Source organism: Chinchilla lanigera, unplaced genomic scaffold (assembly GCF_000276665.1).
Source record: "Chinchilla lanigera isolate Chin_1 unplaced genomic scaffold, ChiLan1.0 scaffold00001, whole genome shotgun sequence".
NCBI lineage: Eukaryota > Metazoa > Chordata > Mammalia > Rodentia > Chinchillidae > Chinchilla > Chinchilla lanigera.
In genome coordinates this window covers 11,438,055-11,459,305 of record NW_004955402.1, presented here as the reverse complement: position 1 = coordinate 11,459,305, position 21,251 = coordinate 11,438,055, and the positions used below count along the sequence as shown (strand labels likewise).

The following is a 21,251-nucleotide window of genomic DNA, read 5'->3' as shown; positions in this document are numbered from 1 at the left end:
CCACTACCAAAACAAAAACCCAATAAACAAGAGTCTGCAGTCTGGTCTTTTCTTGACAAATGGAGCTGTGACTTTGTGTTTTTGGTTTTTGCTACCAAAAAAAACGAACAACAGCAAAAAAACCTTTCTCACCACTGGACCCCAAAGTCGGCTCCTCATGCTTCAGAGAGTGAGTTCCAGAGAAGTATACCCAGCTTCCCAAACCTACACTCAGGACTGGGCTTGGACGTCACTGAACATTCGAATTAAGGGGCTTCGGGCAAAGGGCGACCACATGGCCTGGGAGGCAGAGTCACTGGAAGGTTGTGGGCCAGGTGGGCAGGACAAGGGCCAGGTTCAGGCCACGTGGCAGCCCCAGTCTTGCTCTTGGGGCTGCGGCAGGGGGCATCCAGTGCGGTGCAGCCGGCCCAGCCTTCTAGTAAGAGCCAGTCTTTCGGGAACCCTTCCCCCCATAGGCACCCATAGATACTCTTTTCTTCCTTAAGAAACAGCAGCTTAAAGTGCAACTACTTGGATAAATGCCACTGAGCTGAACGCATATAGCCCCAAGCTAGCAGACATTTCCCAGCTTTCACTGGGAAAAGGTCTTCCATGGGCCCTGGGTCTAGAGCAGGAAAACCATAACCGAGACCAAGTCATCCTGGCCTCCCCAGTGAGCTCCCTAGCACCCAGGGCCAAGGCCATTCGACGGTCCCCACTGTGACGTTGTCAGTATTTCCCACCCCTCTCTGCTGCTAAGAGAGCTAAATGCTTACCTACAAGCTTCATAAACTATCAAGTGACACATCCAAACACGTTCTTGCCAGGCATGGTGGCTCACGCCTGTAATGCCTCCCCAGCACTCTGGGAGGCTGAGGCAGGAGGATCGTTGTGAGTTCGAGACTAGCCTGGGCTACAAAGTGAGCTCAAGGCCAGCCTGAACTGCATACTGAGACCCCGTCTCAAAAAGACAAAACAATAAAACAAAGCAACAACAAAAAACACGTTCTTGTACACATGCACGCACATATAAACATGCAAACACACATTTCCAGCATTGCTGCTGTTAACGGACTATTAGCTACAAAGGATGCCTGTTTGGCTCCTATTTGCCTTCATGTTCTCAAAGCCCAGCCCTTGTTACAGGTGCTGTAATCATGGCTTAAACAAAGATCCTTTTCAAGGCCGGAGAACGCAGCGGAAAGCCCAGCACACACTTCCTGAGGGCTCCGGGCAGCACACGCACAGGGGACAGGTGCCCTGTAACCCCCGCACCACTCCAGGCTTCCAAACCCAGATTCGACCAGGCGGGGGCTCAAGGGGACAGAGCCTCACTCTCTTCTTGGGGGTGCTCCCCGGAAGCAGCACCAGAGTCCCAGCCTGTTCCCACTCTGCCTCCAGAAAGACTGCCTGTATCTATAGGCCATGCTGGAGCCCTGCATGGAGGAAGTCCTGAAAACATGGGTTGCTTTGAAAAGAGAACCTGGGAAAGCGTAGGGAAAGATGCCGCCAGTGGCTTCTGGATAGGACTGGGAGATTGGGTGTCCTCACACCCTGACCTCAGTGCCCCCAACACCAGCTTCCTGCCCCAGCCAAGGGCTTGCCAAGGGCCATGCCGCCGGCCACCTGCCACCTCAGCAAACTCTGCTACTTCCTCCTACCGCCTCTGCCAAGTGGCTACCAATGCCAGCCTGGAAGAAAACCAACTTCTGGCTGCTCCCTGCCTCCCGTGCTGCACAAAGATGGGCTCCCAATTCCTCAGCCCTCCACGGGAACTGGATTCAGCACAAGGGCCACAAGTGCTTTCTGTGCCAGCTGGGCAGGCGGCGGTGGCGGCGGCCACCTATGCCCACATCCCTCGCCAGCACTGACCCTGTCTGTATTTGCAGCAAACACCTAGTAAAGATGTCCTAACCCCTTATTTGGGACACCAGGTAACTACCAGGCAGGTAGAAAACTCAGAGCCCTCTCCTTATTCAGTGCTCAGTTCCTGGAGTTGCGGGCAGTTCCAGGAAACACTAATGGTGCTTGGAAGAGAAAAGGAAGACTTCCAACAGGATAACTTCATAAAAGTCCTGCGTTTCTATTAGCTCCCAGCTCTAACCATGTATCCTACTGATACAACTCTTCAGTCTGCTAGCTGTTTGTTGTCTTGCTTTTTTAAAGCATTCAGCTAAGCCACCAGGGAACCTAAGAAACGCCTGAGGAGAACTGCTGCATTGGCAACAATTGCCAAGGAAACTGGAAGGCTGAGCCTCAGGTTGCGGCAGGTTAGGCAAAGAGCAAATCAATTTCCAAGATGCCTGCGTTAGCCTGGAAGTATCTTTTTAAAAACACACATTTTAAGTGATGCAAAATTAAATTAGGGTAGAATTGAATTAAACACTAATTTAATGAAAGATTAGCTCTTTCTTGTTAGCACTGATTACAGGATGCTCTTAATTATACAAGTTTTAATAGACGCCTTGGAGCCATTTGCTCTAGTGCTAAGCTTGAAAGCCAGTTAGGCTAATAGCCCTCCGCCCCCACAGTTCCCAAAATGCGGTGGTGTCATTTTTGGTACTTTCCACAGAGATCGGAAAGACCCTCAGCCTGCGCAGCCCTCTCGTTTTACAGACAGGAGCCCTGGGCTCGCAGAGACACAGTGAATTGCTGAAGCCACACAGCCAGGTAGCAGAGCCAGGGCAAGCACTCGGGTCCCCAGATTCCCAGGCCAAGCTCCCTTCTTCTATATCTCACTCATTTTATTTCCTAGGAACAAGTAGATGTCTAAATAAATACGAGAACTTTTTTTAAATTTAAAAAAAGTCCCACGGTGGGTGGGGAGGGGGGAGAAAAGACTTCTAAAACTGCCTTGGTTTCTGTTATTTAAAAAATGTTATATTTGCACAAAATTCATTTGAAATTCAGTGCAGTATTATTCTACAAGGAAGAGTTGGATGCAACGGCAGGGAAGGTTGATTGGCCACTTCATCTGTCAGTCTTCATCTGTCAGGGTGGGTTTGGACAGGAAGGTGCGGGTAACAGTGACCCCTCCGGGAACATAGCTCCCAGATCCTCCCCAGCCTGCTCTAAACCTCCTGGAGACACCACGACTCCTGGTTTTCCGGGCAGGAAGGCCCCGGCCTGGGATCCCCGAGGAGGCAGGAACACGTTTAAACGCTGCCCAATTGCTGAGGGTCCTTCTGCGCATGCTGCCACACCGCCCAAAAGACCATGGCTTCCGGCAGCCTCAAGAAGCATCGGGGACTTTTTAGTTCTGTTCACTGACTTCCCCACTCACAGCCTGGGTCAGAACGACCTCACCCTGAGCACTCAGGTGCCACCCCAGAACACTGCTCCTCCATGTCCACCCACCGTGGGAACCAAAGCTGGCTCCCGCCGTGACTGTCAACGCAGCCGGCCACACGGCTCCTCCTCCCATCAGGTCACAGCAGCCCGCAGGAGGACGTTCGTGCCTGGGTGAGCACCGGTCCCAAACATTCACACGCCTGTCCTGCTCCCAGGGCTCTTCCAGGCTGCGCCTATGTCCCAAGACCTCAAAAAGGGAGTGCGCACTCTCTGGTCCCGCTGTCTCTTAGGAATGAGGCGGTGACCCGATTCATGGTCACATGACACTTTCAATCAGACCCTGCCCTGTCTGGGCTCACTCTGCCCTCTCTTCTCCTGGGAGAAGGAGCCCGTTGGGGTGGCACCTCCGGGCTGCAGCGGGAAGCCAGGGACTTGCGAGTCCTGACCAGCAAGTGGCCGAGGCTCATCGAGAGTGGACGCAGGTTCAAGGCAGAGCTGCGGCAAGTCCACAGGTGCTGCAGCCTCCTGCAGGCCGTCCAGGCCCCTGCTGCCTGCCCCTCACTGCCATCTCTATGACGCTCTGGCATCCCAGCCTTTCCCTCCCTCGGCGCCTTCTGCAGGGCTGAGCCCCACATGCTGCCTGCCCAGATCAGGGCTTCAGGAATGCGAGGAGATGCAGTGTGCACCCTGGCTGGGGCCCTACAGATGCATGCGGACCAAAGGACAGAGCAGGGCTCGAGGTGGGGGAACTGCCAGTACCAAGACGCACAGCTCAGCAACCGCTGTCACCCAGAAAGACGCCTCGCTGGCACTATTCTAATCCCAAGGTGAAAACGGACCCCTCCCAGGCCCAGAAAGCGCTTCCGGCCACATGTACAGGCTTCCCCTGTGTCCAGCTGGGGAGTGACGTCACAGACGCCTCGTAAGGGGTTCTGGTTGCTTCTCTTGCTAAAAGCAAAGCCCAAGACCAGGACTACTATGTGGCCACACCCACAAGAGCCCCGGGCTCTTCCTCCACCAAGCAACAACTTTCAGAGCGAGAAAGAAGCGGGTTTTCGCTCAGTGCCTAGTGCCTGCCTAGCATGCACAGAAACAGGTTGGAGCCCCAGCACTGGCAAACAAAAACAACAATAAAAATAGAAAACCACAAGACAAAAAGCCCCTGAGTTCTACTGGTCCTCAGAGCTGGGAGTACGTTCATAGTCTCCGGGAGTCAGGCAGGCATTTAAAACATTTAGATTAAGACTTAAAAACAAAAACCCATCTTGTACCACCAGGTGTTCTCACACACACACACACACACACACACACACACACACACACACACCATCAAGAGCTCACCTTCGGAGAGGGGCGTTCTCCTCAATATCTTCCAGGGTCTCCAAAGATGATCTCTGGGAGATGAGGCGACGCCTGCAGAGACAGGAAAAACCTGAGTTAAAATGGATCAGACATTTCTGTAAAATCCGAAAGGGTCTTCAAAACTAAAGCCCACTAAGATTAAAAAAAAAACACAAGATCAGACACCAGCTGTCTCTAAGGGGCATCCCGCCCTGTTTGCACCTGCACATGGACCTCAGGTCCACCTGGCCTTGCTGCCCCCTGAGCACCTGCCCTGAGGACAGAACTGTCAAAGGCTGTGATTCCCACCCCCCCCACACCCCCCGAAAGACAAAAAAGCTAAGGTGCCTCTTGCAATACCTAGTATATTGTAACTCAGGCACTATGTGAAGGTTTTCTAGACCATTAGATAAAACTTAAGTGTTTAAACATCAGGGGTTGGAACCAGGTAACTAACACATTTTAAACCATTTTAAGGAAAACCTCAAAAAACGTAAGGTTGTAATTAAATTACAGTCTCTGGAAGGCCATTACTTCAAAAGCAACAAAGAAGAAATTATTCTTTTAGGAGAACTTCTCAGACCAGTAAGAATGAATATTCAGCATTATAATTTTCAAACAATAACTTTTCTGGCTGCTAAAGAATTGCACACCACCTGCTAAAACCCTCTCTGTGCCAGGCTGAAATAAGAACAGGTCATAGTTAACTAAGAATATCTGGTACAGGAGCAAGGCTGGGTGGAGGTAACTTTAGATAAATCCACGTGAACAAAGGCCATCCACCTCATAGCAAGTGATTTGGCAAAGGGTGGTGGATGGAAAGTTTCACCAGGTCTTTACCTTAAAAAAACTGAAAATAAGAAGATAAAAGTCAATTTTCTATTATGTTTAACCAAATTTAGGTTAAAAGCAGGCAACTCTTAACTACGTACTAGACTGTCCTAAAGAATAAAGAATGAAGCAACTTTTTTGGGGGGTGGCTCCGGTGTGTACCTTTTTTTAAACAATTACCCTGAAACTTTTCGTTTCATATTTCACTTCTTATAAGACAATCGGAAAGAGTGTTTTCACAAACTGTTCAAGGACATCAATTTTCCAAGAGCTTTTCTTAGTCTTTGCCATCCGAATTCTTTCTCAATATCCCTCACTCCTCCTCCTCCTCTGACTGTGAACGGATCCCTTTCCTCAGATGCTCGCTCATCAGTGTGTGCAGCAAATGCCTCTGACACCACTGCCGCTGTCTGCAGGACACACCGCGCTCTTGCAGGACTGTGGTTTCACCCTGTGATTAACCAAAACACCGAATTGCTATTGCATGGTGCCACCGGGTGTCCAGGAGTCAGCCAGTTTCGGGGAAGGCACGGGCCTTACCAAGGAGTGAGGCAGAAGGGTCTGATTTTACAGGCAGCCAAGCCATTAGTAAACCAGGACATCCTAGGCAGCGCTGTAACTCCAGAGGCTTGGCTGACCTAGTCCCCTGGGACAGTGTCCCTCAGGTGCTGTGGTTCTGAACATCTGTACCATCAGCCAAGGTGATGTTACCATCAGCCAATCTCAGTTAATCCTGAAGCATGCTGGAAAGTAATCCCCAGCCTGTCCAGGTGCCAGGTTGGCTGGTACGGGGACCTAGGCTGGGGCTGAGGGCTGATGCCTCTTGCCTCTGCAGCTCTTGGCAGAAGGTGGCCTCATGTGCCATACGAAGAGCTGTGTAACTCCACAAGGGGCACTCCCAGATGCTACAGCTCTGGGGCCTTAGCAAGCTCCTGCTCCTTCAGCCTCAGTTTCTTCACCTATAAAATGGGAAAATGAGAGCAGCTACAAGTCAGATGTGAAGTCCTCGCCACACAGCGATTCTTAACGAGTGGGAACTGCTTATTTCTCCCTTTGGGGCTGCACTGGGACCTGCCCCCAGGTTCAACAAGAAGGACCAGGCTGACTGTCCTAGCTCCCACTCTCCTTCAGTCCCAGCCCCGGCAGAGTTGCCCCCAAATGCCCTTGCCTGAGACCTGAGCTCCTTCCACACCTATATCTGCTCTTACCCTGCCCTGTGCACTTGTCTGGGACAGTGTGTGTGGGGAAGCACTAGGCACACCGCCGGTGCACTGGCCACCTGTAACGCTAGGGCCGCCGCACCCTCCACTACTTCCTGTGTCTCCCCACAACGCAAACCAGCCATGCCACTGACATTTACTGCCAGTGTCTCTGGAGAGCACTCTCAGTTCTCAGCCCAGCTGAAGTGAGTGGGGGTGTGGGGACTGCACAGCTTGAGGCGGAGGGCACTCCTGGGGCAGCAGAGACATGGCCAGGCCTCAGGAAAGCCCAGCAGGCTCCTTCTCTCCACACCCCTGGGTCCCCAGTGGGCCGGCCAGCCTGGCCTGCCGGGGCATGGTGCTGACAGGCTTCGCTGCTGTCCTCACGGGAATCACGCTTAAGTGGAGTCTGAGGGACCTCCAAACCCCACTCAAGCCTCACCATCCTCCGAGCGGTGGCATGGGGAGATGCCAGCCAGATCCCACACGAGCAGCGGGGCCGCTGCCCAGCAGCCCCACACCGGCTGGGCCACCGTTCAGAGCCGGTGTCGCCCCAGAGAGTCAGGCCTGTTCACAGACAGACACACCCGACGCTGCCACTCTCAAAAAGCTGCATCCAGCTCTTCCCACACTGAGAAGGAAAGTGCTTTTTTGGAAAATTGCCAAATTAGGATAAACCTTTTTCTGTACAGTCAGAAGAACTTGTGTTTTTAAAGACAGCACACTGGTTGTCTTTCTCCTGAGTTGCACTAGATTCACACACGCCTTCTTACAAACTAAATGATCCCTCCCTTCCCGAAATACAATGCTGGGGAGGCGATTGTATGAGTGGATCAGTGACCTTTCGAGAGAGACTTCCCAGCACTTCTAGCAACCTTTCTGCCACTTGAGGACACAAGAAGTCGGGAGTCTCTAACCCGGAAGAGTCCCCCTGCTGTCCCAAGACCACCCTGGCCCCGATCTCAGGCTTCCAGCCTCCAGAACTTAACGAGATGTATTTCAATTGCTTAGGAGCCAGCCAGCCTATATTTGCTGAGATGGAGCAAAGGGCTCAGAAAGGACCACTAGTCACAAGGAAGCCACCACAGGGGACCGTGACAAGCAGGTGTGGGGCGGCCTTTCCCACCTACAGTAAGCGTCCACTCCTGGGTGCCAGGGCGCACTATGCAAGCTGATCACGGGGACTCAGTGGGGCTCACCCTACCCCTTACCCCTGGTCAGCTCCTTCCGGGGTACGTGGTGACGTCATCGTCCACCTTCTATGCTCGGGAAGCCCCGGGAGGCTTGGGCGGGCAGCCAACCTTAACCAGAACTTTCACCCTGCAATTTGCCTCCTCGGCTAAGCGCACTATGAAGCCACCTCTTTACTGTAGGGCACACTCCCAAGCAGAGGTCTCTGCAGATTTTAATGACTGATAAAGAATACCTAGCCTTGGACCAAAACAGCACACACCCCGCTTTATGAACCACGCAGACGTTCAGTAAGACGGGCAGGGCTCAAGGCAAAAGCACTGCACACTGACATCACCCGCTGGAAGTGTCTTCGTCTCGTCTCCAGATCCTGCCTGCACTTGGGTGCCTCACTTGTCCAACAACTACAGTCAGGACCTTCCATGCTGGCCACACGAGGAGGCCAGGGGGCCACTCTCAGTGCTCAGGTGTCAGTCGGCCTCCCGAAAGCAACAGGCTTGTTTCATAACAACATGCTTTGAATGTGTTGCACTCTGAGGAAGTCTTGACTACTGTCCATAACTGAATATACGGACAGGAACCAAATTACTCCACATGTTGTTAAGGGCTAACGGCTCATCTAGCAGGAAGTCACTGTATGCTCCAGGGAGCTGGAGCTGGGCACAGTGGTCCTGTTAAAATAAGCCCACCTACACTGAGAGCTTAGCCAGGCATGGTGGCCACGCGCCTACAATCCCCGCACTCAGGAGGTGGGGAAGAGGATTTCAAGCTTCCCTCTTTCCTTCCTTCCTTGCTTCCAAGTGCACAGGGCCAGCATTTCTAAAGTGCCCTTATGCACAAAGGGTCCGTGGCCCCACATCCGGAAACAGCGGCCGGCATCCAAAGCAGCTGCCTCCTAGCGAGCGCTCTGTCAGCGTCCTGGTCAGCAGCAGCTCTGAGCACGCCAGAGAGCAAGGGCCAAAGTGGGAACCATGCGTGCACGCGGCACTTTCGCGGGCTCTTTTGCAAGGCAGCCTGTCTCTCCTCGGCCCGGTACGGGAAGCGCCTCCCGGAGAGCGCCGAAAGGGGCCAGCCTCGGGTCCACTAGAGCAGGCTGACCGCAGCCAAGGACAAGGCGAGGCAGTGGGCACACGGGGAGTCAGATGGGCCTGTGGAAGGCGGTCTCAGGCTGGGTCTGAATCTTGAGTGTGGAAAGGGGAAGGCAGGTTGGACCAGTGCTCTGAAGCCCGGCTGCACGTCACAGTGGGGACGGAAGCGATCATACCCAGCCCCCAGGACACTGTCTCCAGCATCCTGCAAGGAGGATCTTACAGGATTTGATGACCAAAGGAAAGAGAGCTCACTGTCTGTGGTAAAGAACCAAGGCTAGGGATCGACTAGGGAGAAGCAGATGGATGAAGTCTAGAATATTCGCACTCTAGGTAAAGAATCAGATGATGAAAGGCCTGCACTGTTTTCTCTGGGAGCAAACATCAGTTTGGAGAGCAGGAACACGAAGTCTTGCTATCTATCGGCTCACAGAGAGGCAGTTTCCCAGGGGGTTCTGGTTTGCCCCCTTCCCGGCCGCGAGGCGGGCCCCCGGAGGGCACAGCTCTCTGGCACGTGCGGGAAGTGGGGAGTCCGAGACCTTGATCACGCAGGTGATGGCAAGCTGAAGTCACGATGACTTTACAGCTGCTCAATCGGTTGTTATGATGACAGAAAAACCCATAATAAAAGTGAATTGTGAGTGTAGCCTCGAGACTGCCACAAGCTTGTAATTTATATGCTTCCGTCTTTGCAGCTGTTGCCCACTGCCCAACCTCCCCTCCCCAGTAAGGCGGAACCAGGCGAGACAGTGGGCTGCTCAGGACCATGGCTCCCCCGCCCGCTGGACTTTGTTAGGGAGGGGCCAGGCTTAGCAAACAGCAGGCGCGCAATCAATGCAGGCTGGATGAACTAAGTAACTCCTTCATCAGACAGGAGGGGATTCAAGGATCTTTCCAGCATGGACCCAACCGTCCACTCAATGTTCTCCATACACAACGATCAGTGGGCACTCCATAGCCCAGGAGAAATGTCAGATCTTGCACTTTCTGGGTGGAACCCTCCATGCCCTGGTTCCTGCATCCCCACCCCCACCCCTCCACCCCCGCCATGGCAAATTATTCTTTTGTGCAGGATTCAGCTCATGCAGAAAAGGTGGTCCTAAAACATGCAGGAAAAGTGTCAGAACTGATTTACTATGGTCTACTACTACGAGGTCTACTACGTGAGGGGACCCGACAGGACAGAACTATGTACAAACCTAAGAATTACAGATCATCAAGTTATACTTATGTCATCAAATCCTAGACTTCCCTAAAGCACAAGGCACCTGTGTGGTAGCCTCCCACCGCATTTCCTTCACATCTCAACAGCTGTAAACTGCCGTGAGCCGCAGCGCCCGGGCTTGCTCTCTGTATTCAGCAAGTCAGTTCTGGTAACACTATTCAGGAACTGGCAAGCTTTAGAGCCAAGATCCCTGCCACTCCTTTCGCAGGAGTCAGGCCGACTACGCTCACGTGCGAAGGCGTCTGTTGTGTACCGAACCTGTGTGCTCACAGGAGGAAACAGCTGTCACTTCCCACTCTGGTTACGGAGCAGAGTCTTGAGACAAGACGGCCTTAGCTGCGGCCGAAGGGCGTGCTCTTCAAGCTGCCCTGCTTTGGTTTCCAGGGATCTCCAGGGATCTTACTCCTGCAGCACCCGTGCCGATGAACTTGAGTGCAGCTCTTACGCGTTCACCTGGCAACAGCTGCTTATTAGCCTGTGGACAAAATCCCAGAGAGAGCTACGGAAGCCCCGCTGGGGACAGCGGCGGGCTGGCTGGGCTGGCTGGGCTGGCTCGCCACGCGGGTGGGAACAATCAGGAGAACGTCCCCAGGTCTCGGGGCAAAGGGCACAGGGCTGGCCAGCTTCCTGCAAGAGGAACCTCCTTCCAGTTAGCCTGCAGCCGCACCCCAACAGAGACTGGAGCAAGTCAAACCCTTCAGGGGTCCCTGAGGGTTTCCTCACACAGGAGGGAAAACCCAACTGTCTTTAAGAAAAGGAGGAATAGTTAGGGTTTTTTAAGACATCAAAAAAGGTACAAAAGTGATTTTAATCTGGCTATATTTTAGCTTCCTGCTGATGAGTCAGACAAAAGTCAAGTTAAAATCAAAATACTGAGAGGACTCAACGGGCCTGTTCAAATAAGATCTGTTTCTACACTGCTATAGGAGAGTCAAGAAAGCCCCGATCAAATGTTTACAGAGAACACAAAAGGCACTTGGCTTTCTTGAGTTTACTTTTATTTCCAGGATTCTCATCAGACTTGCCAAATTCTGCGAAACCAAGGTGTGAGGTTGCTTCAGTGTATCTGGCTACTTAGAGCAGGCAGACCTGTTAGCAGGACTGACCAGCTGGCCAGGTATTTGTCCCTGCAGCCCAGCCGGGGCACTGTCACCCCGCTAGCCTGACAAAACCCCATTCCCATCACAGCGACGGAAGATCCACGATGGTCCCCTAGGGAACAAATTCAAACACCTCCAATGTCACACATGGTGGCATACACCTGGAGGCTCGGCTACTCGGGAGGCTGAGACAGGAGGATCACTTGAGCCCAGGAGTCTGCGGCCAGGCTGGGCAACATAGTGAGACCTTGTCTCAAACAAAAAGAAAAACTGACAAGGGGACTGAAGGGGAGGTTACTACACAGATGCAGACACACCCCACCTGGCCACTCTGAAGGCACCCGCCCAGTTTCTGGGACATCTTTGGGTGTGGGGAAATCCCACACTCAGCCTCCTCCCGGAGGGTACACAGTGGTCAAATGTGCAGAACAGAAGAACCCAGGAGACGCAGGCTTATTGGTTTCATTTGGTTTGGTTTTGTTTCGCTGGTACTGGGAATCAAACTCACAACCTCATGCTTGCCAGGCAGGTGCTGTGCCACTGAGCTATGTCCCCAGCTTATGGCTTACTGGTTTTAGAAAGTCGAGAACCAGGAAGGCTTTGTGGGGCTACGGAGATAAACAGCACTGAGCGGCCACGGAACACACTGGGTTCTTTACGGGAGGGAGGGTGGAGATGACAAGTAGGGGCTGAGCCAGGGCAGAGTGAGGGGAGGAAAAACCACTTAAAGTAGAAATATTAGCTGTGGCCCGAACAGCAGAGAGCCTTGAGACCTCATGCAAATCCAAGGAGCCTGGGCCAGTTCACTTTCCTCTGAGCAAACATCGGGAGGAATCAGGTTCGGGTGCTCCCTGTCCCAGGGCAGGACGTGCACACCTGGGCCGGTGTTTAAGGCCAGGACAGATCGGGTGTGGAGGCAGCAAGGGAAGGGCACATGGCAGCTCAGAGGAGATGCGAGATTCGGAAGTTCCAGGGGTGCAGTCACGACAGGCTTCCCACACGCAGGACAGAACAGGGTGGGCCATGGGCTTTGGTGTAGGAGGGATTCTTTGAGGCAAACTCCGCCCATGCAAGGAGGTGGCAGGAGCCAGGGGACCAAGGAGGCCCCAATCAGATGGCTAGGTCGGCTCCAGGGGGAACAGGACAGGACCCCTAAGAGCCAAGTGGACACCCTGGCCACAGGTAGGGGGACCAGGTGTGGAATGGTGATGGAGTCAGCACAAGCAAGCACAGCAATGCTGCACACCGCTCCCTAAGACACTGAGGGCACACGGTCCCCGTCAGCACCCTCCACATGTTTTTTTGGAGACAGAATCTATGTTGCCCAGGCTAGGCTCAAACTTGCTATTCTCCTGCCTCAGCCTCCCAGAGTTACTGGGAATATGGGAAAACACCAGAGGCCCCTGTGCCTGACAATGGGGTGAACCTTGGCGACATCACTCTTCTTGCTTTCTCAGTCACTGCCCGGACCTACTGGGGCTTTGGAAGAGGGCCTTTTATGCTAAGGACTTGTGAGCCACTTCCATATTTACATTTCCTTGGAAAGCTAATGAGGGCCCTCTGCCCCAGCTTTATGGGGTTTGCAGCACAAAGACAGGGGGAAAGCCAAACCCCGCCTGGAGGTGAACGCCTCTCCCTTCCTGCAGAGCCCGGAGAGCCAGATGTCAACAGGAGCTAATTTAATTAGAGCCAGCAGGGAAGTAGGCAGGGCTGCTTACACCCAAGCCGGTGTCCAGGGGCCTTCAGAAGGCTGCCTGCCTGGTGAGGACGCCAGCACTGAACGCCCCCCTCAGTGTCTCTCCGGTTTCCAGCCTGACCTTTCTCTGACTGAAGGACCCTCTGCAGAAATGGATTTGGACAGCTCCAAAACCGCACGCAGTTATTTATAGCAAATGTGAGACTGATGGGGGGGTCTCATAAATCCTTATTTTCTATGAGTCTTTCAGATTAACTGTGGCCCACGCTGAACAGCAGCTTAGGGAAACAAAGATTGATGCCTCTTTCTTGTCTATCCTGTTTCCTACCAGGGGCTGGAATTATCTGAATCTGTCTGGAAGCCTTTATAAAATGCCTGCTTGTCCTTGGACACGAAGGCGAATGGGGACGGGACGCCCTGCGTAGTGGGCCTCCTCATGAGGTCGGGGGAGGGATGCCGCAGGGCGGCCAAATCCTACTTCAAAGCAAATGCAGACTGCAGCCCCGTTGCCTCAGCCACCCAGATCCTCCCTCTGCCTGGCCTCAGCGCAGAGCTGCCTGCCCTGGGAAGCCGCCCCGACAGTCCCACATTTGGTAGCTTGCCACATTTGGAAATATTCACATCTAAATTCTTACACTGGATGATTTTATTCTTACTGTTTTACATTTACTCCAACCTGACTGCTGGTACCTTGAGGGCAAGTAACAATGAGGTGTGACTGAAAAAATACGGTGAATATCTAAATTTCTAAAAACTTATTACAGTAAAAAAGACACATTGCCATTCAGCCCCTCAAAGTACTCCTCCACACTCTGAACACCTTTATCCATCTTCCTTGCCATTTTCTGAGGCAGCTCTGGAAGTCCTTTTCCTTGAGTGACTTCAGCCATGCTACTGGCAAGCACAAGGCCCTGAGTTCAATTCCTGGTACCAAAAAAGAAAAAAAAAAAAAAAAGAAAAGAGTATTTCCCTTTCACAGTCACTTTGACTCTGGGGAACAGCCAGAAGTCACATGGTACCAGATCTGGTGAATAAAGTGGAAGAGGACACACTGATGTTTTTATAAACCTGCCTTTCTGTGGGATGGCACACGGCAGCAGCATTCATTATAGTTTTTTGGTTTTTTTTTTTAATCACACCTTATGAAGACACAAAGGAACTTGCAGAACTGCTTCCAGAAGTAGCAAGAACAATGGGCAAAGTGTGTTGGAAGTCAAGTGTTTTGAAGAGGACTCATACTGTGTCTTTTACAGTAATAAATATTTTAATCATTCACATATTGGTTAATCACACCTTGTCTTTCCTTCTTTGAAATCTTGTCATGACTAGAACATTACCTAGCACATAGTAGGTGCCTAATAAATGCTTCAGCACAGCATGAACAACTCTACAGCCACAGGTGGCCCAGGAGGGTCAAGGGTAACTGAAGAGTCCCCTGGCATCAAACTAACACTTCTCCTTTGAGACCTTGGGAACGAGGTCAGAAACCAAATCCCAACACAGAAAAGATGAGGACAAGTACACATTTTATAAGCTGGAATCTGTAATATTTTCCTGTACTTTAATCACTTCAGAGCAGGACACTACTCTGATGTCTGAACAAATCAAATGGGGGCCAGAAGGTGTGGGTGACATCTTCAGTTCCAGGTCCACTCAGCATTTCATTGGTTTTTTTCAGTTCTGGTTATAGAGCAGGGATGTGATTCCCACTGACAGAGAGAAGTGGGTGCCTACGGGAGCCATCTCAAATATCTCAGGATTAAATTAAATTTAATAGATGGGGCAGGCGCAGTTTAATTGCACAAAATCTACTTACTCTGGGAGAATGAGTTAATTAGTACATAAGTAAGTAATCAATGTATAGGTCATCGGTGTGTTAGGCTCTTTGTACATATGGAACATTTTTTTTTTTACTCTTTTACTGCACCTTTAAAATACAGACAACTACAGAATATATATAGATATTGTATATATGACACACATGCATATATGAATTATGCCCCATATTGTTAAATACTTACCTCATAAGACCAACAATTCTACTCCTGAATATAGTCCAAAAGAAATGCAAACTTATATTCTCATGAAAACACACACACATGTAGCTGGGCATGGTGGTGCAAAGCTGTAACCCCAGCAGGCAGGAGGATCGTTGAGAGTTCAAGACCAGCCTGGGCTACAAAGTGAGCCCAAGGCTGGCCTGAACTGCATAGTGAGACCCTGTTTCAAAAAGACCAAAAAAAAAACCCAAACCCACACACGCATGAACGTTCAAAGCAGCACTATTCAGATAGCCAACAGGTGAGTAAGCCTGAATGTCCACCAGGTCACTGACGAATGAAGAAAATGCAATGTGATTTCACCATAAAAAGGAATAAAGTACTGACAGGAATAAGATCTGGAAAATGTTGTTCTAAGCCAAAGCAGTTGGACACAGAGGACCACACAGTACACAGGCCCATTTATATGAAATATCCACGAAAGGCAAATCCATAGACAGAAGCAGATTCATAGATGCACAGGATGGGAGGCTAGGAGGGGCCCAAGCGAGGCGACTAATGACCACGGAGTCTCTCTCTGAGGCGATGAAAACCTTCCAGAATTAGCTGGTGGTGATGGCTGTATGACTGTGAGTACCCTAAAAACCACTGAGCCGTGTACTTTAAACAGACTGCACGTGAAATGTATCCTACTAAAACTCTTAAAATAAATGGCATGTAGAAGACATGTATGTAGAAAATACACACTGGAAAAAAACACATGGGGATAATGAAAACCATTTGTGGAACTCCTGAAGCCTTCGCAGAGATCCTCTGGGCTTTGAAAACTTTTGATGCTGTTCAATGTCTTTTCACTAGAGTCTCACTCGGAGCCTGCAAGATTGACTGCCCGGCCCAGGTCAGAGATAGGTGGTAGAGAACAGAATCAGGTGACCTTTGCAGGTCACCTCCCTGCAAAGCCCATCCTTTTCCTCTCCCGTGTGGCTTCGATGGCCCCTCCAGGTGACTTTTTTCCAGCCTTTGGGAGCAGTCACCAGGTTAGAGCTGAAGGCAGCAGATGTGGGCAAACCCTTGATAGAGCAGAGCCAGCTCCTGACTCTCATGGATCCTGACGCATTTCCCACAGCCTGCCCGGAGCACCTTTCCCCGCAAACAACCGACCACTTCGGCTGGGGCGCAGCACCATCTCCCGGGGCTTGTCCACCAGCCCCACTTCAGCCCTGCTCTCCACACCCCGGCCCTTCAGTCTCCACACCCATCCCTTCCCTGCCTGAAGACAACCTTGAGAATGACCCTTTCTTTAAAGGCGGTGCAGGTTCTCAGAAAAGGAACCCACAGCACCTTCAGGCATCCAAGCAGAAGACAATACCCCACGGGGCTGCTCTGTCAGCGTCTGGAGGGTGGTTTAATTTTTCAACAGCTCACTCAGAGCCTTTTGAAGATATATTATTAGTGCATCTGCCTCACTGTATACATAATTGGCAACCACAGCTCTAATTACCAGGCTGTTGAAGAAAGATTTCCGAAGTGAATGTGCAGTCAGAGAGCTGGGCCTAAGCCACATGAATAGCCACTCAGGTGCGATGTGGACCGCACTGCTTAATGGTGCAAAGTCAACCTCGGGGGTCTGAAAGGCCCCTTTGTGCCAGGGCTTTGGTGTGACACCACACGGCCATGGTGGAGAATGATGGGTTCTCAGCAACCAGGGAGAAGGTGAGATACACCGCATGCAGAAAGCAACAGGCTGAATATAAATGCAATCAACTACTGTCTATTTTCTCAAGCATGTTTATGATGCTATCGCTTAGAGTGAGATCCTCTAACTGGGGTCCCTGGACCTCCTAGGGGTTCCATCACCCTGCCAAAACCAGACACAAGGTGTATGTGCACCCACGTCTCTCCCTGTCCTTTCTAAAATAAATAGACCCAGTGATCCCAAGAAGAGATTAGGAAGCACTGCTGTAATGCAGAGTTCAGTGCCCACCGGGGCTGCGATGGGGGAGGGGCGGGGTCCTCTTCGAACTGACTCCACTGCGTGACCGAAGTTGTCACTGTTGTCACTCTCACCATTATCACCACACATATGTTAAAATCCACAGCTGTAGGTGTTGGGGATTCAAAGTATGAAGAACTCTAAGACTCTGTTCCCATGCTAGGTAGCTCAGGACCCCGTGTGAAGACAAGACAAGCACGCTTCAAGACTCCAGCTAGCACCCATGGGCCGCAGCTTGGAGTGCAGGCGAGTTCAGCTTGGCATGGCAGGAGCAAGGGGCTGAGGGAGCCACAGGAACTCAGAATCCCAGTGTCAGGAGGGTGCCCTGTGAGCATCTCCAGAAGCTCTGTCTCCCCATGGGGACAGCCCAGGATCAGGAGAAATGAGGGGCAGGGACTTGGGGAAAAGCTCAGAGATGACAGGCTGCGAAGCAGGGACGAGGCCCCTCTCTGAAAAATGAGTCCATTCCTAAAGCCACAAGAAGAAAAACCACTCTGACTCACTGAAGCGGGCCACAGAGCGGACTTCGTAAAACTTCCCCGAGAAACAGGGAGAACGGGGGCTACCATGGAAAGGCTCAAGGTATACGCCACCCGCCAGCACCACGGCACCCAAACCGTCAGCTCTGAGCCACCACCCAGCCACGTGTGAGCCGCCCCCATCACTCACTGAGCACCCCCACGACGTGCCGGGCTGTCAGGAGTGATGAAGGAAGGGATCAGGCCCTGTCCCCAAGAGCGCCTGGTGGGCAGACAGGAAGAGATGATGACAGAAATGGACTGAGTCCTGGGCCCCAGGTGTTATGGCACGAGGAGGGAGGACCCGGCCTTGGCCAGGGTGGGGCGCGGACAGCAAATCAGGACTTCCGGGGTGCTGCTGCCAGGACAGATCCTGGAGGTCAGGAACGTGGGGGAGGTGGGCCCAGTCATGCAGGTCACAGGTACACTCATCCCATCCCGCGGAGTAACTTAATCTGTAAGGGACCCAACCCAATACACTCTTCCCGCCCCCTCCCAGCCAACGCTGTGGGAAGAGGCGGTCTTAACCTTTACAATGCGGAGCAGCCCCTCCGCTTGGGCCTTGGTCCCTGCTCAGTCTGGACTTGCCCAGCGTGTCCTTTCAATCAGAAGCTGTCAGGCATCAGGCAGGACGTGCAAGGCTCACTGCGGCGCTGACCTGTGCCTGGGAGACTGGCTCTGAGTGTGAACGCCCCATCGTCACCAAGAGCTCCTCTCCCAGGGTCAGACAATCCCAGCAGCCCGGCTTCTGCCAGGAGAGCAGTGGAAAGCATACGCAGCATAAATGGACCCAAGGGCCACCGATGTGCAGCTGGACACCAGGGGGCGTGGCCTTGGGACTCAGAACCATGTAAGGCGCAGGAGCGACCTTGGCCACCAAACCTGCAGAAGACAGTGGGAAAAGAAAGAGGAGGACTTGGTTCTGTGCGTGGTCAGGCTGTCCACAAAGCGTGAAGGCTCTTGAGAAGGATGTGAGAAGGGAGCAAGAGCCGGGAGGCCCTGAGTATGTTTATATTTCTTTTCAGAATAACCTGTAGCAAGTATCACACCAATGGCTTTATTAACATCTTCAAACTCCTGTTTTTATAGATGGAGGAACTCAGGATTCAACATGGCTGCAGAGCTGGGGAGAAGTGAAGCTTCTGCCGCATTGGAAAGGAAACACTTAGCTTCCAACTGATGCTGACGTTTGTTTCTCAAGTGAAAGTTATCAAAGAAACCAAAGCCTTGGCTAGTGAAGGATGACTTGGCAGCTAAATACACCTGCGAACCTGCTTTGGGCTCAAGGGGGCGCCACTCCTGCAACCCTACAGCACCGCGCACATGAAAGCTGACTGCTTTTCAGCAGAGGGGCTGGGGTTCCACATTAAATCACTGGGTCAGGCCGCAGGTCTGCAGGGTCTACTGGAGGCAATGTGACAGACACTGAAATAACTGTGCTGGGGACCCTTGGCTGCAGAGCCGGGGAAGAAGGCAAACAGGCTGGAAGAGGGACCAAAAGGCTTCCTCTGGCCCTGCCCTGGGCCCGGCTTTGTTCCCCGTCCAAATGTCCTAGGATAAAATACCCACAGCAGAACCCCCTTCCTCCCCAAGGCCAAATGAGAGCGCACAGAAAGTGCACGTTTCACTTTGTCCATTCCTCGGTGGACACCTGGGTTCTTTCCACCTTTCAGCCATGGTGAATCGTGCCACTGTGAGCACAGGTGTGCAAATTCCCTGCTCTCTGGGAGGGCAAACTGGCCATCAGCTCCCTCGGCTGCCCCGGGGTGGGGCTGTCCTGCCACAGCCCTGAGGAGCCAGAGCCCACTGCCCAGTCCTGCTTACAGATACTGCTGCCACCCTGGGAGGTGTCAGCTCAACTTCCGGTGTTTACAGGAACCTGCCTGATGGGTTTGTTTGTTCGTGGTACTGGGGACTGAACCCAAGGCCTCCGCATGGCTTCCAGCATGGGTCCGCACCAAGATATATTCCCAGCACCACCACCATCCCTTACTGAGGGAGGGTCTCACCAAGAATTTTAAGTTCCCCAGCCTGGGCTTGAACTTGCAGTCCTGCTGCCTTAGCCTCCCAGGGTGCTGGGATTACAGATGTGCACCACCACACCTGGCTGGTGGTCACTGTAAGCGTGGAAAAGGACCAAGGGTAGGAATCCCTAACTGGCCCCAGTCTCCTTCCATGCCGATCCTGGGTGCTGACCCCATGTTGCCGCCTCCCCTCCAATGAGGTGGAGGCCCCTACCACAATCCCCAAGGGAGCACCCATGGGTTCCAGCAAGCCCTTCCTTACAAAGGGCCCCCATCCTCCTCCCATGGCTCCCCCCCCCACAGGCTGCAGCCCCCACTCCACCCAGGGCCCCAGCCTCCTTTGCCAGGTGCCCTAGGTCTACAGCTCAAACTCATTCTAGGTGCACAACAAATGCCTTTTGAATGACTGAGTGAGCCAAAACACTCAGTACCCTAATAACCTCTAAAATAATTAGCACCAAGTTAGCACCATACAAATTATAGTCAATACAATCTAACCCATACCGTTCCCATATGGAAGGCACCTTGTTAGTCCTTTTGAAGTATATTTTAAACAGCCTAGTAAAACTGTTAATAAAAAAAGGGAGCGACATCTGGAAAACAAAACAGGCCCAGAATTTCCAAACAGCTTTTGAAAAAACTGGTGCACAGCTGGACCATCCGGAGCCTGCCGATTCTCCACGGGGAAGTGAAGACAGCCCAAGGGGCCAGGGCCTTCAGCACATCCGGGTGCGTGTGTGATGTGGCCACACTAGTTTTCAGCCATGTAAGAGCAAAAGATTCGGGAAGTCTCCAGAAGAAGCCTAGAAAATTTTCACTCTTTTTAATTAAAAACATTTTTTTTCACTTTTTTTAATTAAAAAAAAAAAAAGAAAAAGATGCAGAGTTGAAACCAGCATTAAGCAAACATAAAATATGAAGACATGCTCCCAGGAGACGCAGGGAAATGACTTCTGCTGATAGGCATCTCAGGACCGTTTTATGGAGTGAATGAAGCACAGGCAACAAGCGCAGGACCTGGTTTCTATTTCCAGTGGTGCCGCCCCCGCCACCCCCACGCTGTGCAGTCATTCAGAGTCATTCAGAGCCAGCGGGGACTCCTGGTGTGCTGTACTAGAAAATGGGAGGCTGCCCTCCAACTCCTCCAAGACAGAGAACTCATGCTCAGCACGGACACTCAGGGCACCCTGACTTCAGCAAGAGCCACAGTAAGAACTCCGCACGCTCCCAGGAATGCAGCTCCGTGCAGCTACTCTGTCACATGTAGAGCAAACTCAGTAACAGGGAGAATCTTCGCATGTGCAGGTCACTGCGAAAAGGAAATGTACCCAGAAAGTGGCTGCAGCCTGGCCGCTAAAGAACACGCACACACACACCGAAAAACACGGCTGGCAGAACCTAACCCGTTCACGTGTGCGCTCGTCCTACCCTAAAATATGAACTGGCCGTCTCTGGGTGGTACATTTATGGGTAATCTGAATTTTTTTCCTCAATTTTGTTTGTATATCAGAGAAAAAAAGTTTTTAAAAAGTGATGTAAGGCTAAAGCAGAAGACTGTGGCTCTTGCCAGAAGTCAGGGTGTCCTGAGTGTCCGTGCTGAGCATGAGTTCTCTGTCTTAGAGGAGCTGGAGGGCAGCCCCCCCCCATTTAACAACTTAGGGAGACCTCATCTCAAAATAAAAAGAGGACGGAGGACATAGCTTAGTTTGAAGGCCTTCAGTTCCATCCCAGTACCAAAACAAAAAGGAAACGAAGAAGAACACAACAGATAAGAA

At 52.0% G+C, this 21,251-nt stretch overlaps 1 protein-coding gene across 1 annotated transcript in view; it reads right to left on the bottom strand.

Annotated features, from left to right (window-relative positions):
• The window catches only part of Cables1 (Cdk5 and Abl enzyme substrate 1), a gene marked incomplete at its 5' end in the record, with an annotated part of 98,220 nt that overhangs the window by 54,827 nt on the left and 22,142 nt on the right, over positions 1-21,251 (bottom strand). Inside the window, 1 exon segment of the mRNA XM_013503852.1 lies at positions 4,612-4,683. Within this exon segment, the coding sequence (XP_013359306.1) occupies positions 4,612-4,683 (72 nt within the window).